The sequence below is a fragment of the Phascolarctos cinereus genome, unplaced genomic scaffold, assembly GCF_003287225.1.
Source record: "Phascolarctos cinereus isolate Bilbo 61053 unplaced genomic scaffold, phaCin_HiC Scaffold_1;HRSCAF=81, whole genome shotgun sequence".
NCBI lineage: Eukaryota > Metazoa > Chordata > Mammalia > Diprotodontia > Phascolarctidae > Phascolarctos > Phascolarctos cinereus.
The window spans coordinates 275,362,719-275,375,761 of NW_027555514.1; the positions used below are offsets into that span (position 1 = coordinate 275,362,719).

Genomic DNA, 13,043 nt, shown 5'->3' on the forward strand with positions numbered 1-13,043 from the left:
GCCTTGGTCTGTGACGCACTAGCCTGGTCCACCAGGGGCAAAAGAAGGCTGAGAAAGAACTCCTGAAATCTCCCAGGCTCCTGTTAGCAGACTTCAGACTGGCATGGAAAAAAAGAAAAATGAAACTTTTTGAAGCACATTCTTCATGGAATCACAGCTGGTGGTAAATTAATCAGTAGTGGAATTTTTGGTGTTGTTACTTCTTAAAAATCTTCAGCAGCCTAGTTTTTTAGGAAATCAGTAAGAGATGGTAACATAAATTTTTCCTAAATGAACCCTTCCCTCTGATTGGTCTGCAATCAGTTGGTAACCTCCCACTGTGTGCTAGGCCTTGGGAATACAAAGACCAAAAAGGAAATAGTTCTTGCCCTCTGGGAGCTCATGTTCTATGCGGCAGTCAGAACAAAGACTCGTCTTGGAAGAGCGTTGTGGGGCTGCCGTTCACCTGCTCAGACATGCTTGGAGAAAGGTCTCTGGACTCACTCTCAGCTTCTCCTCTGTCACTTTTGTGTTGTCTCCTGTAGAATACTAGAACGGTCATCCACAGATCCTTCTGTAGCGCCCGCCTCCTGACTTGTTCTGTGCCAGGTATTTCTCCTACCTTTAGTCCCCGCTTAGGAGGCCTTCTGCCGGCAGCCAGTGACCTAAAAGGCTGCATGAGAAGGTGGCCCTTGGGAGTCCTCATGATGATATTTCACCTGCTTTAAATGTCGTTTTGCTAAGATTTGTGCAAAAAGACCCGTTAGCCTTCTGTTTCCCCTGCCTGGTGTCAGACGGGGCTTTCTTGAACCTAGACTTCTTTTTTATTTTTTATAACAATTTTGAAAATTATATCCTTGTTTGTGGATTAAAAAAAATCACCATTGTCTCTTGGTCTTTTAGTGGTATATATTTGTTATAATAATTGCCTTATACTAAACTTTATGAAAGGATTCCCAAAACAGTTTACAACTTTCAGTTCAAACTGTCCTGAAAGAGTCAATCTGCCAGTGGGTCTTTTCCCTTATTTGTTGTTGTTTAATCATTTTCAGTTGTGTCCAACTCTTTGTGACCCCTTTTGGGGCTTTCTTGGCAAAGATACTGGAATGGTTTGAAATGTCTTTCTTCAGCTCATTTTAAAGATGAGGAACTGAGGCAAACAGGGTTAAGTGACTTGCCCAGGGTCACATAGCCAGGAAGTGTCTGAGGCTAGATTTGAACTTGGGAAGATGAGTCTTCCTGACCCTAGGCTTGTACTCAATCTACTGCACTAATGCCTCCCCCCCCCCCCACTGTCACTGTTAGTTTTTCCTTCTTATTTTGTTTTGGTTTATGTTTTAAAGACTAAACTCAGGGCAGCTAGGTGGTGCAGTGGGTAGAGCACGAGCCCTGGAGTCAGGAGGATCTGAGTTCAAATCCAACCTCAGACACATAATATTTCCTAGCTATGTGACTCTGGGCAAATCACTTAACCCCAATCACCTCACAAAAAAAAAAAAAAGATTAAACACCTTATCTCTTCCAGACTGGGAGTACAGGGGTGTCTCAGATGCACAGTCCCACTCTTTGGCCGGTATACTCCTCTCTAGGTAACCTATTGGTGATCCCCTGCCTCTCTCTGTTCCTGGGGCTCCCCATATTAATGTTGAATTTAGTATGGACACCTGATGAACGTAGCCCCCTGCAGCTAAGCTCTCCTATCCCCAGGAGGTTGGCCTCCCTAGTAGCAGGGATTAGAAGCGTACTCCAATATACATGGTTTAGTTTTTCTCTTTAAATTGACGGAGATCAGTATGTCAGCCACTTAGTTTAAGACATAGCTATTTTCCTCTCATTTTTGCAGTTTTATTTCAGTTACTGTGCAAGCAGATTTAAAAATCTTCTCTTAACATTGGAAAATATTTTCCTTAGGAAGACTTAATGTACCCATTTTAGGAAATGAAGTAAATTCAGTGTTCAAAATGAATTTTATATGAGTATGTTTTCAGAAAGTCTTGAGTGCCAGGATAGCTGCAGAGCATATGTAAAGTGCCTGAGGATTTACACAAATTTAATTCTTACATTCCTCAAAGCCTCCATTAATAAATCTGCAGCTCTTTCTTATCCCCCATAACAGCTACACACTCATTTTTCAGCTTTTGCAAAGTATCCCTAAGGTACGTTTTAGCTGCCATCTCACTAGGACATCTTCAGGACTTAGCACCTTACTCGTAGATATTTCTACCTATAGGGGCATGGGAAAAAGCATCTCTTTTGAAGAGTTGCCAGACTTCTGAAGAACATGATTAGATTCAATGTGGTCCAGTGGGAAGAGTTTTTGATTTGAAATGAGAGAAGAGTGTCAGATTCCGACTCTGCTGCCTCTTTGACCTTGGGCACACACTTGACCTCTTGGGCCTCCAGGCCCTCGTCTGTAGAACAAGGAAGTTTGATGGTCCACAGGGTTCTTCTTGGCTCTAAATGGCTGATCCTTTTATTTTTTTTAAATTTTTTTTGATATGTATATTTTTATTTATTTTTAGATTTCAACATTCAATTCTATAAGATTTTAAGTTCTAAATTTTCTCCCCTTCCTTCCCCTCCACCCTCCCCAAGACGGCATGCAGTCTGATATAGGCTATACATGTTACAATCATATTAAACACATTTCCACATTAATCATGTCGTAAAGAATTAGATCCAAAGGGAAAAACCACAACAAGGAAAAAAAGAGAGAGAGAGAGAAGATAACATGCTTTAATCTGCATTCAGACCCCACAGTTCTTTCTCTACATATCAATAGCATTTTCCATCATGAGTCTTTTGGAATTGTCTTACATTCTTGCATTGCTGAGTAGAGCTAAGTCTACCAAAGTTAATCATAATGTTACTGTGTTTAGTGTTCTCCTGGTTCCGCTCACTTCATCAGTTCATGCAAGTCTTTCCAGGTTTTTCTGAAGTCAGCCTGTTCATCATTTCTTATAGCACAAGAGTATTCCTTTACATTCATATACCACGACTTGCTCAGCCATTCCCCAATTGATGGGCATCCCTGCAGTTTTCAGTTCTTGGCCACCACAGAAAGAATGGCTGATCCTCTTATCCATGCACATTTCATGCCATTCACAAATGGGCTTTGCTTGCTGTCAGCTCTTATCAGGAATGCAGTTTGGGGCCCAGGCAGCTAGACTGCAGAGTTTTGGCCAGCACAGTCACAAAGTCACAGAATTGGAGAGGTTCAAGTAGCCAGACCTGAAGGAATCCTCACTCTCACATTTTTGACAAATGGGCATCCAGCCTGTGCTTGAAGACTTCCGGCTAAAGGGAACCAGCCTACCACCTCCTAAGATAAGTGATTTTGCTTTTGACAGTTGTAATTGTTAGCATGTTTTTCTTGACACCTAGCCTAAATAGTCTGTTCTGCAGCCTCCCCATTACTACCCCTTGCCCCCTATCCCCAGCCTTGTTTCTTTTCTTTTTTTTTTCCTTTTTTTTTCTTTTTTTGGTGAGGCAGTTGGGGTTAAGTGACTTGCCCAGGGTCATATAGCTGGTGAGTGTCAAGTGTCTGAGTCTGGATTTGAACTCGGGTCCTCCTGACTCAGAGACTGAGCCTTGTTTCTTGATCTGTCTTCTGAAGCCAAACAGAGGCAGTCTCTCCCTTGTTGACTGATTTTCCACAAGACAGCCCTTTTAGATATTTGAAGATAGCTGACACGCTCATACTGAGTGTTCTCTTGGCCACAACATGCCCAGTCCTTTTAACTGGGCCTCATATGCCTTGGACTTTTGTCGTCTGGATTGCCTTCTCTAGACCCCATCAGGCCTATCAATGTCCTTCTTACACCACAGTGCCTAAAACTAAACACAGTTTGCCAGGTGAGGTCGGGTGGGGCTGTCGCCACCCTGTGCCTGGCAGCCTTCCTCAGTGCAGCCTACAATGGCATCCCCTTTCTTGACCACCACTTTACCCACTGAGCTTGCAGTACACTAACCTTCCCCCACCCCCTTTTTTCTTCAAACTGGTACCAAGCTGTTCCTCCCCCTTCTGGTACTGGTGAGGCTAGGGTTTTTTTTGGGGGATGGGGTACCCAAGCATGACACTTTACATTTGTCTCCTGTGGTGTTTCATTTTATGAAATCCTGACTCTGCTCTCTAGTGGGTCATATTTCCGTCTTGGTTTTTGTGTCCTTGGCCAATTTGATGAGTGTTCCATCTATGCCTTTTTCCAATTCATTGGTAGAAATGTTTCAGTACTGTACTGGTACAGGGCCAAGCCTAGATTTTAGGGGTGCTCCAGCGGGGCACCGCTACAGACTCCCCTTTGAGCCAGCTGTCAAATTAGCTCCGATTGATCTGATTGCTTTATTGTCATATTCCTCATGCTGCAAGCATCTCCCCAAGAATAGGAGCTACTTTCTAGGCAGTCTTGCTACTCTCTAGTAAACTGTATCTGCAGCGTTCCCTTCATGGGACAGTTCAGTAACAAAGTTGGAGTGGCACGACCACCTTTGTTGTCCTCATTTTCACTCTCCAGCCTCAGCTCATCCTGAACTTCTGTGCTCTTGACACTATTTTTATAGAACTGCACACTCTCTGATCCTCATCATCAGTACCTCTCTTTTCACATTCTAAGTGACTTACTGAGTTCCCTGTGCTTCCATTGGTCTATTTGGACAATTCCTGTATTTCCTCCTCCCTTTATGTCTTCACAATTTCATTCTTGATCATCTCCTGTCCCTCCTGGGCTCACATCCCCCTGCAGAATTTTAGTCCATGGGATCCAGCCTGTCCTTTCTCTGATTCCTGTGAAATACTGCTTTCCCCGTATCTAGAATATGTGCCAGCCTATTCCTGGCTTTCTCCTCCTTTATCCCAAGCTTTAGGAGGGAGTGGTAACTTCACGACAGGGCTCTCCTCACTTCCACCCCAGCGATCAGTTCAGTGGTAATCAGATCCAGAACAGCTCCCCCTTGTGGGCGTAGATTTTGACTAAGGATGACTCGTTCACCGTTTCCCTGGGTGCTCTTATGTGACGGTGTTGGTGCTGTGTATGAGGAAGGAGGAGGGGCCGTTTGCTTTGTTAAGGAGTGTAGCCACGGTGAGCTCCAGGGGCCACTTATGTGGAGACAGGGGTGCAATGGGAGGAGCACTGGCCGTGGAGTCAGGAGCCTCAGAGCCTACCTTTGCCACTTACCCGGCTGTTTGACCCTGGGCACGTCCTTTAATACCCCTGAGCTTCCATTTAAAAAAAAAATCTGTCAAATGGGGATCTAACAGTACTCATAGTGTGGTATCTGTCCCACCTCATGCAGTTGGCATATCTTAAAATGTTATCTGAATGCCAGCAGTATTTTTAAAGTGGGTTTTAATGGATGACTTTTGTTTTTGTATCAACTCAGTCTTCCCTGTGTCCCATCTCTTCTTGCTTCCAGAGAACTATCCCATGTTAAAAAAAAAAAAGAAAGAAAAATAATTCCGCAAAGTGAATAATGACTCAGCAAGATCCCCTTGGGGGTTATGTTGGCAGTTTTGTTAACCGTCATTAGCAACAGTCTCAAGTCTTTTTTGGCTGGTGGGTTTTTCTGTGGCTGCCGGCTGACCTACCAAAAGGGCATATTTTCTACAGCTTTTGTAAAAGGTAACCACAGGCTACTGGCACTTCATTCTTTTGATTTTACTTTGCCGCCCCAGAGATTTGTGATCTTGTCCCTGTGAGGGCTCGTTTGTCTGGCACCGAGGCACTCCTTATGTCATCTCCTTGTGCCCAGCCCAAGGCAGAGTCTCTTTGAAATGATTCTGGTTCTTAGACAGCTGGCTCAGGGCTCACTACTAAAGCAAACTTGGAGAAAGTGCTAGGCCTAGGGTCAGGAAGACCTGAGCTCAAGTCCTTCCAGACACTTCCTAGCTGTGTGATACAAGGCAAGTCACTTTACCTGTCTCAGCCTCAGTTTCCTCATCTGAAAAAAAGGGGAAATAATCACACCTCCCTTACAGGATCATAGTGAGGTTCAATTGAGATGATAAACGTAAAGTGCTTTCCACACCTTATGGTGCTTTGAAGATATTAGACAGTGGGAGGACCTGCCAGGGCTTGTGTCTACCAGCTGAGTCTGTGAGCATCCAGAGCCCCTTCTGTGCCACCAGGACACTTTGGAGAAGGACCTTTGTGGAAGCCCCTCATTTTAGATACATCTAATTATCATGATTGGAATCAGTTAAGCACCAATAATACTTAGGCAGTACAGAAGTTGTATAAAAAGAAGTGATAAAATGAGACAAGATTCATTTGGGAGAAGTCAAAGTTTCTCGCCAATAAGGGGTCTTTTTTAATAGTTCTTTTGTGCTTCCCCTTTTCTCATGGCTACCAGGGACTTTTTGTTATTCAAATTCGCCTAATCCCCTTTCTCTTTTTACTTTAACCCCCCCCACACACACACACACTCTTCATTTACAGACTTTGGATCATAGTTAAAATTACTCTTCTCCATTTTTAAAGATTTCCTGGTCCACATTTTTATCAGTGACTTGGATAAAAGCATAAAAGACGTGTTTATTCAGTTTGCACATGACAGGGAACTGGAAGGAATGGCTGACAAGTTAAGTGATACATTTGTGATGTGAACAGATCTTGATGGGTTTCAAAAATAGATTTGGTAAATGAGGAGAGCCTTCCTTGGCTTCAGAAAGTTCCAGTCATGAGTGCAGGCTGGGAGGTGCTGCTGGTTACCAGTTGGCATTTGTGGACCTTCCAGAGCTCAATCTAGAATCAGCCTGGCAATGGGGCAGCCCAGAGCCCAGTTTGATAATTTCAGCTTTGTTGATAGAAAAAGAGGGCCTAGAGATGGGAAGGTTTGAGTCCTGCTGATTGTCTGCTTCTCGAGGATCCCATTGACACAGGATGAATAAACTGAAGCGTGTCCCAAGAAGGGCTGCTCAGAGAAGGAGCAGGGGTGTTTGGTCCAGGGGAGGAGAAGACCGAGGGGGAAACTTGCTAGTGAGCTGTCGTCTAATGTTTGTGAGTCACCCTGAGGAATAGAACAAGATCCGTTCTGGTCGGCCCTCACCTGGAGAACTGGCTCCAAAGGGTGGGAGTTAAGGGAAGGTCGACGTCAGCTGTGTGACCAATGAGAACTGTCTGGAAGCACGGACCACCCTGGCTTGGCCTGAGGGCCGAGGACAGTCAGAATATTCCCTTCAGCAAACGCGAAGTACCTGCTTTGTGATCAGCTCTGTGATCGAGAGGGGAAGGCTGAGACGCAGGATCAGCAGTCCTTTCCACCTCGGCTGTTCTCTGATTCCTTGGGGCCCATAGCAGGCTGAGAATCGTTCTCTACATCATCCCCAGCAACTCAGCCAGCTGGATATTTCATTAGTTCATTTGAGTTGGGGCAGGAGGGGGTGGGGGGAAATGAGGCATTTGAGTAGTTCTGAGGGACTCAGCAAACAAGAGTTAGTGACAGTCATCAAGGCTCTCCACAGCTGTCCAGTGGAGAAAGCCAGGGCCCACGCCGCCATGCACGGCTCTGGCCTCTCAGCTGCCTTTCTTCTTCTAGGGAAATTGGTCCCTGAAGAGATTTAAGATGGACCGCCAGGGAGTGACCCAGGTGCTGTCCCGCCTGTCCTACATATCTGCCTTGGGCATGATGACAAGGATCTCGTCACAGTTTGAGAAGACCAGGAAAGTGAGTGGTCCTCGCTCACTGCAGCCATCTCAGTGGGGAATGCTCTGTCCATCTGACACTCCTGAAGGAGAGGTAAGCAGCTGATGGACTCTCTGAACCGCTCACTGCCCTCTGCTGGGCAGTGCTCCGCACCCCTCTGGCTCTTTTATGAAACACCTGCGAGGTGGCCAGCATTCCCTTGGGGCTGGGGGCAGTGGAGCGCATGTTCATATGGGAAGCACAAGTGCGTTCTGCATTTTTATATGTTTAAAGAATACTTTGAGTCATTGAAAAGTTAGTTGAGGCAGTATGTGATTAGAACAACAGAGTGGGTAGGAACCCCCAAAAGGAAAAACTGGTGGGGTGGGGAGAAACTTTGGAGGGAGGCTTGGTCTTGAGGAGACTTCCATGTATTTAAATCTCCCACATTTTTGTTGGCTTTCCCTTTTTTCCCCCCTTCTAATAGCCATGTTGCTTCAGATTTAGAAGCAGCGTCCATTGTAGTTGGGGTACATCACTTAGGTAGAAATGAACTTTGTAACATTTGTGTATGTTCTCAAGAATGATTTATGTCTTTGTTTGTTTTTCAGGCTTGCGGTTTGGTAAAAAACCTGGCTCTGATGACACACATCACTACTGATATGGAAGATGGCCCCATTGTTAAACTAGCCAGTAACCTGGGTGTAGAGGACGTTAACCTCCTCTGTGGAGAAGAGCTCTCTTACCCAAATGTGTTCCTTGTCTTCCTCAATGGTTGGTCCTCTTAACGTTTATTGTGGAGTCATGATTTATGAGGGACAAATTACTATTCGACAAGCAGATATACCATAATTTTTAGGATATAAATTGACTTTGTAATTAAATTTTAAAAAATAAGTCATCCCATACACTCAGTCCTCCCCACTCTGGTTCTTAGTGGCTGTTGACCAACGAGGTGCTTGGGAGTTCTGACCTCTGCAGATTAGCAGCTGTTGGGTGTGGCAGTGAGAGGATGGTCAGTCTGCGCAGTGGTGTGGGTCAGAAATCCCAGTGTTATGTGGAAAAATTCAAATCAGTCTGTATAGTTAGTTGATATAGCCATACCATTTTGAGGTAATAAATGGAATTTGTATGTTGATGTATTGTTATTCTTTTAATAGTATTAAATATTTTAATTTGCATTTTTAGGCCAGAGTATTGATTTATAAATTATAAGGCCTATTGACTTGATTTGAGTTTCTCATTTGGTTTTTTATATTTTTATTTCATTATTTGTATTCATTTCCAAATATATCCTTCCCTTTCCCCCTACTTGTCAAGATTTCCCTTATAACAAAAATTTTAAAAGAAAAAAAAAACCAGTTCAGTAAAGCCGACTAGCGCATCTCTACCGTATCTGATATTATATGCAGTATTTCAGGGCCTATCACTTATTAAACTTTAATTTAGATGGTGGCTTTCACTTCATTAGCAAAATCAAAGAAGGTGCTAAGAATGGGATTTGTAAAGGGTTTTGTAGTTTTGCTTCATATTCATACATTAGGAAAGATGCTTTCTGGATTAATGTAAGGAGACATTTCTGACCCATTGTGTTTAGGTAACATCCTGGGTGTCATTCGAGATCATAAGAAACTAGTGAATACATTTCGACTCATGCGAAGGGCTGGTTATATCAATGAATTTGTCTCCATCTCAACAAACCTCACTGATAGGTGTGTCTACATTTCCTCAGATGGAGGAAGGCTGTGCAGGTACATGTGATTGTAACAGACTTTCTTGGGGGCAGGGATGTGGGTGCAAAGATTTCTCTTTGCCACTTTAACTTCCCCATTAAACAGCATTGGGCTCCAGTATTCATCCCTTGGGATCTCCTCCCCTAACTTGGGATGTTGCTATATCTCTTCAGCCTCCCCTTGCCCTTCTGCAGCTGAATTTCTTCAGGCCCTTTGGGAATGCCCTAGCTAGGTGGCACAGTAGATAGAAGGCTGGGATTCTGGAAGACCTGAGTTCAAATCCTGCATCACACACTGCCCAGCTGGGTGACCGTGGGTCATTGTGAAAATAATCTATGTATGGCACTTTGCAAACTATTCAATGTCATATAATGGTGTCATTGTTATTTCTTCTCCCTTTCCAATATTCAATTCACATTATTATTAACATGAATGATAACTGTAATAGTAGTTAGCATTTACATAGCTGCTTTAAGGTTTGCCAAGCTCTTTACAAATATTATCTCACAGCCATGGAGGGTAGGTGCTACTATTATTACCCTCATTTTACAGATGAGGAAACTGAGGCAGAGGTTAAGTGACTTGCCCAACTAGTAAGTGTCTGAGGCTGGATTTGAACTCAGGACTTTGGGACTCCAGCTCTTGTGCTTTATCTGCTCTTCGATGGTGCCTCTCAGAGAGGTATAAGGGAGCAAACCAGGCCATCTGGAAGGCTGTTTTGCCCCCGAGGAGCTCACTGCTACCTTCTGATGCAGTCTAATGTCTTCAAGAGGGACCAGGTCTGTCTTCCCAGCCACCTCTTATGGAGCCAGGAGTTTGGGGCATTTTAGCCACAGCAGCCAGAGTGACTTCCTCTCTGCCTGCCCCAGTTCACGTCTTCTTTCCTTCCTTCACTTCCCCTGAGGCAGGCTGAGCTGCAGCCTTGGTGAGAGACGTCCTCACCCAGACGGAGAGGCAGGCCTGCAGTCATGTGGATTTCCGTGGAAAGCTCACCCAGCTCCCTTTCAGCAGCTTGTTTCTCCCTTTGTGATTGTGCAGATCCTCATCTTGACTGTTTCAAAGTACTCATTAGTCCCCAGATGGTCCTTTGGGCTCCAGGGCAGAATGCACAAGTATCTTGTCGTATTGGTTGCACTCTGTAAGAGCTGCTTGTCCAAATAGCAACAGCCCTTGACGTTTCGATCTCACATGCCTTCCTTTGTGGGGATGTTTCCTTGTAGTGGCGGAGTCCTCAGATGCAAGTCAGCGCTGACAGTTACAGGTCAATCGAACAGGGCCTGGAGCCCGAGCACTTTTTATACCTTAGGCCTGTTATGCAACTGGAAGAGCCAAGCCAGAGTGTTGTCACCACGCCCCAACCGCGTCCCCCCCAACACACACACACACACACACACACACACACACACACACACTCTCTCTCTCTCTCTCTCTCTCTCTCTCTCTCTCTCTGTCTCTGTCTCTCTCTGTCTCTCTCTCTCTCTCTCTCTGTCTCTCTCTCTCTCTCTCTCTCTCTTAAAGCTGTCCCTTCGTAAGATGTGGCTGCAGGAGCCCAGCATCTTCCTGATCCAGTTATGTTTGCTTAAGCTGAGATGCCCTGTAAAAAGCAAGAGCTTCCATTAGAACTCAGCTGGGTTAAAATGCCACAGAGGAGTCTTCTTTGTTGGGCTGACCACTCCGTCAACTGGGCACAGGATCTTTGCTCTAGCTAGATGTCACATATGGGAATAGGAGAAGGGGTTAGTCAGTTTGGGGAAAGTTAGAAATTGAAGGAAAATCCAGTTTTTTTCTTAAATAGCTGTAGTTGAACAGACCCCCGATGAACGAGCTTTATGGCTTCCTTAGGGCTGGGTATTTCCATAAAGACGGCCCGTGCACATTAAAGAGAAGTTGTGTGTGGGTGTACTGTGTGATGTGTGTATGCTGTGTGGGTGCTGCGTGTTTGTGCAGTGGGTATGGGTGTGGGTGTGGGTGTGGGTGTTAAGCTAGCAGCAGTATACCTGGATCTTTTTCCATTACACATCAGGTAGCTTATTTGTCAGCTCTTTGCAGGCCGTCCCTCTGAATCTCTCTTTTTCCACATTAGACCGTACATAATTGTGAAGAAGCAAAAGCCTGCTGTTACGGACAAGCACATGGAAGAGCTGGCCCAGGGTTACAGGTAATACAAATGCTTCAGGGAAAGCGATTTCACTTCTTTTTTTAAAAGATGCGATTTTAGAGCCTTCCATTACTGGAAGCGTCCTCTGAGCCATGCTGCTGATTGAGGCACGTTAGTTTTGGTTTTGTTGACTGCCATCCAGGGGCCTCGCCATCCAGTCAGACCCTTTCCTTAGGAATCCAGCCATGGCCCAATTTAAGTGAGCCATCCTGTGGTGTAACTTTATTCACTGAAAAATGGAAGCCTGCTTAATGTTTTAAAAACATTTGATTCCCAGACTTGGAGGTATCTGAGATACAGGTAGATACTAACTCGGTGTGGAAGGTTGGTGAGAGGCAGGACGATGGAGTGGATGGAGAGCTGGAGTCACAGCCAGAAAGGCATGACCACAGTTCCAGTGTAGTCTCGTCCCTTGTTTTATGTATGGGGAAACTGAGTCCCAGAGAAGTGATGTCACTCACCCAGGGTCCTGCAGCTGTTTAATTCAGTAAGCAGTTATTAAGTTCCTACTATATGCAAGGCACTGTGATGGGAATCAGGAATTCAGAGATCAGTGTGTGGGACAGATTCTGCCCCAGGAGTAATGTAGGAGCACAATCCTAATCCCTCCATGCAGGTTAGGCTATTTTTTTCTTAAAAGGTATTAAGTCTTCGTTGGCTAAGGAGACCCAAGGTTTTTGCCATTGGCATCATTTTTTCATTGTCTAAGTATAAAACCACCTCAAGGGTCTGTCTCTCAGAGCCCCCTCTAATGCTGGGCTGCTGGATCTCAGCGGGCAGCCGAGGCAAGAGCTCCTCGCCGCTCAGTCCCCTTGTGGTGTCTTCACGGCCTCTTCTTCCTGCGACGGCGAATGAACCCTTCCTTTGTAGACTGTTGACCTGTGTGACCCATGAGTGTCGCATTTCACTCCAGCCTCAAACCCAAACTACTGGGTGATGGGGTCTGAGGCAGGCCCTGCCCAGGACATATGCCAAGCTCTGTTCCAGGGAGGCAGACATAAAGCAGGAACAGTCCCTGCTCTCAAAGACCCCCATCCTTCTCTTCAGCGGACCCAGGGGAAGGACCTATGTGCTGATGACAGCTGTGGTCTGTGTGCAGTCCGGAGGTGGGGGAGGTCATCTTGGACCACAGGGGCCATTAGTGAAAGCTTCCTTGAGCCCCGGGGCTCGGTGGGTCCTCATAAGAAGCCCTTGGCAGCAAGAGGGAGTCACAGTGCACACAGCCCTGGACCTGAATTCGAATGTGGACTCAGACTCTTCCTATCTGTGGGACTCTGGGCAAGTCACTTAACTGATGATAAAATGAGAGGATGGGGCTTAATGGCTTCTGAGGGCCCCTGCGATTGCTGCTGTCGTACCCCAGCTCCGGGGATGGGAAGCTCAAAGTCAGCTTTGTTATTGTGATTCAGAGAGCCAGATGCGGTCTGAATCTGACCACAGCTTTGTAGCTGGGGGCATCCCAGTGGACAGAGCGCTGGGCCTGGAGTCAGGAAGGATCTGAGTTCAAATCCAGACTCAGACATTTAACTAGTTGTGTGACCTTGGGCAAGTCA

General features: G+C 45.5%; 1 protein-coding gene across 1 annotated transcript in view; it reads left to right on the forward strand.

The window, feature by feature from the left end:
• Positions 1-13,043, forward strand: part of POLR3B (RNA polymerase III subunit B) — a 147,217-nt gene that overhangs the window by 69,958 nt on the left and 64,216 nt on the right. The window contains exons 14-17 of the mRNA XM_020982425.2: positions 7,513-7,713; positions 8,211-8,373; positions 9,197-9,350; positions 11,416-11,490. Coding sequence (XP_020838084.1) covers positions 7,513-7,713; positions 8,211-8,373; positions 9,197-9,350; positions 11,416-11,490 — 593 coding nt within the window. The remainder of the gene's footprint in view (positions 1-7,512; positions 7,714-8,210; positions 8,374-9,196; positions 9,351-11,415; positions 11,491-13,043) is intronic.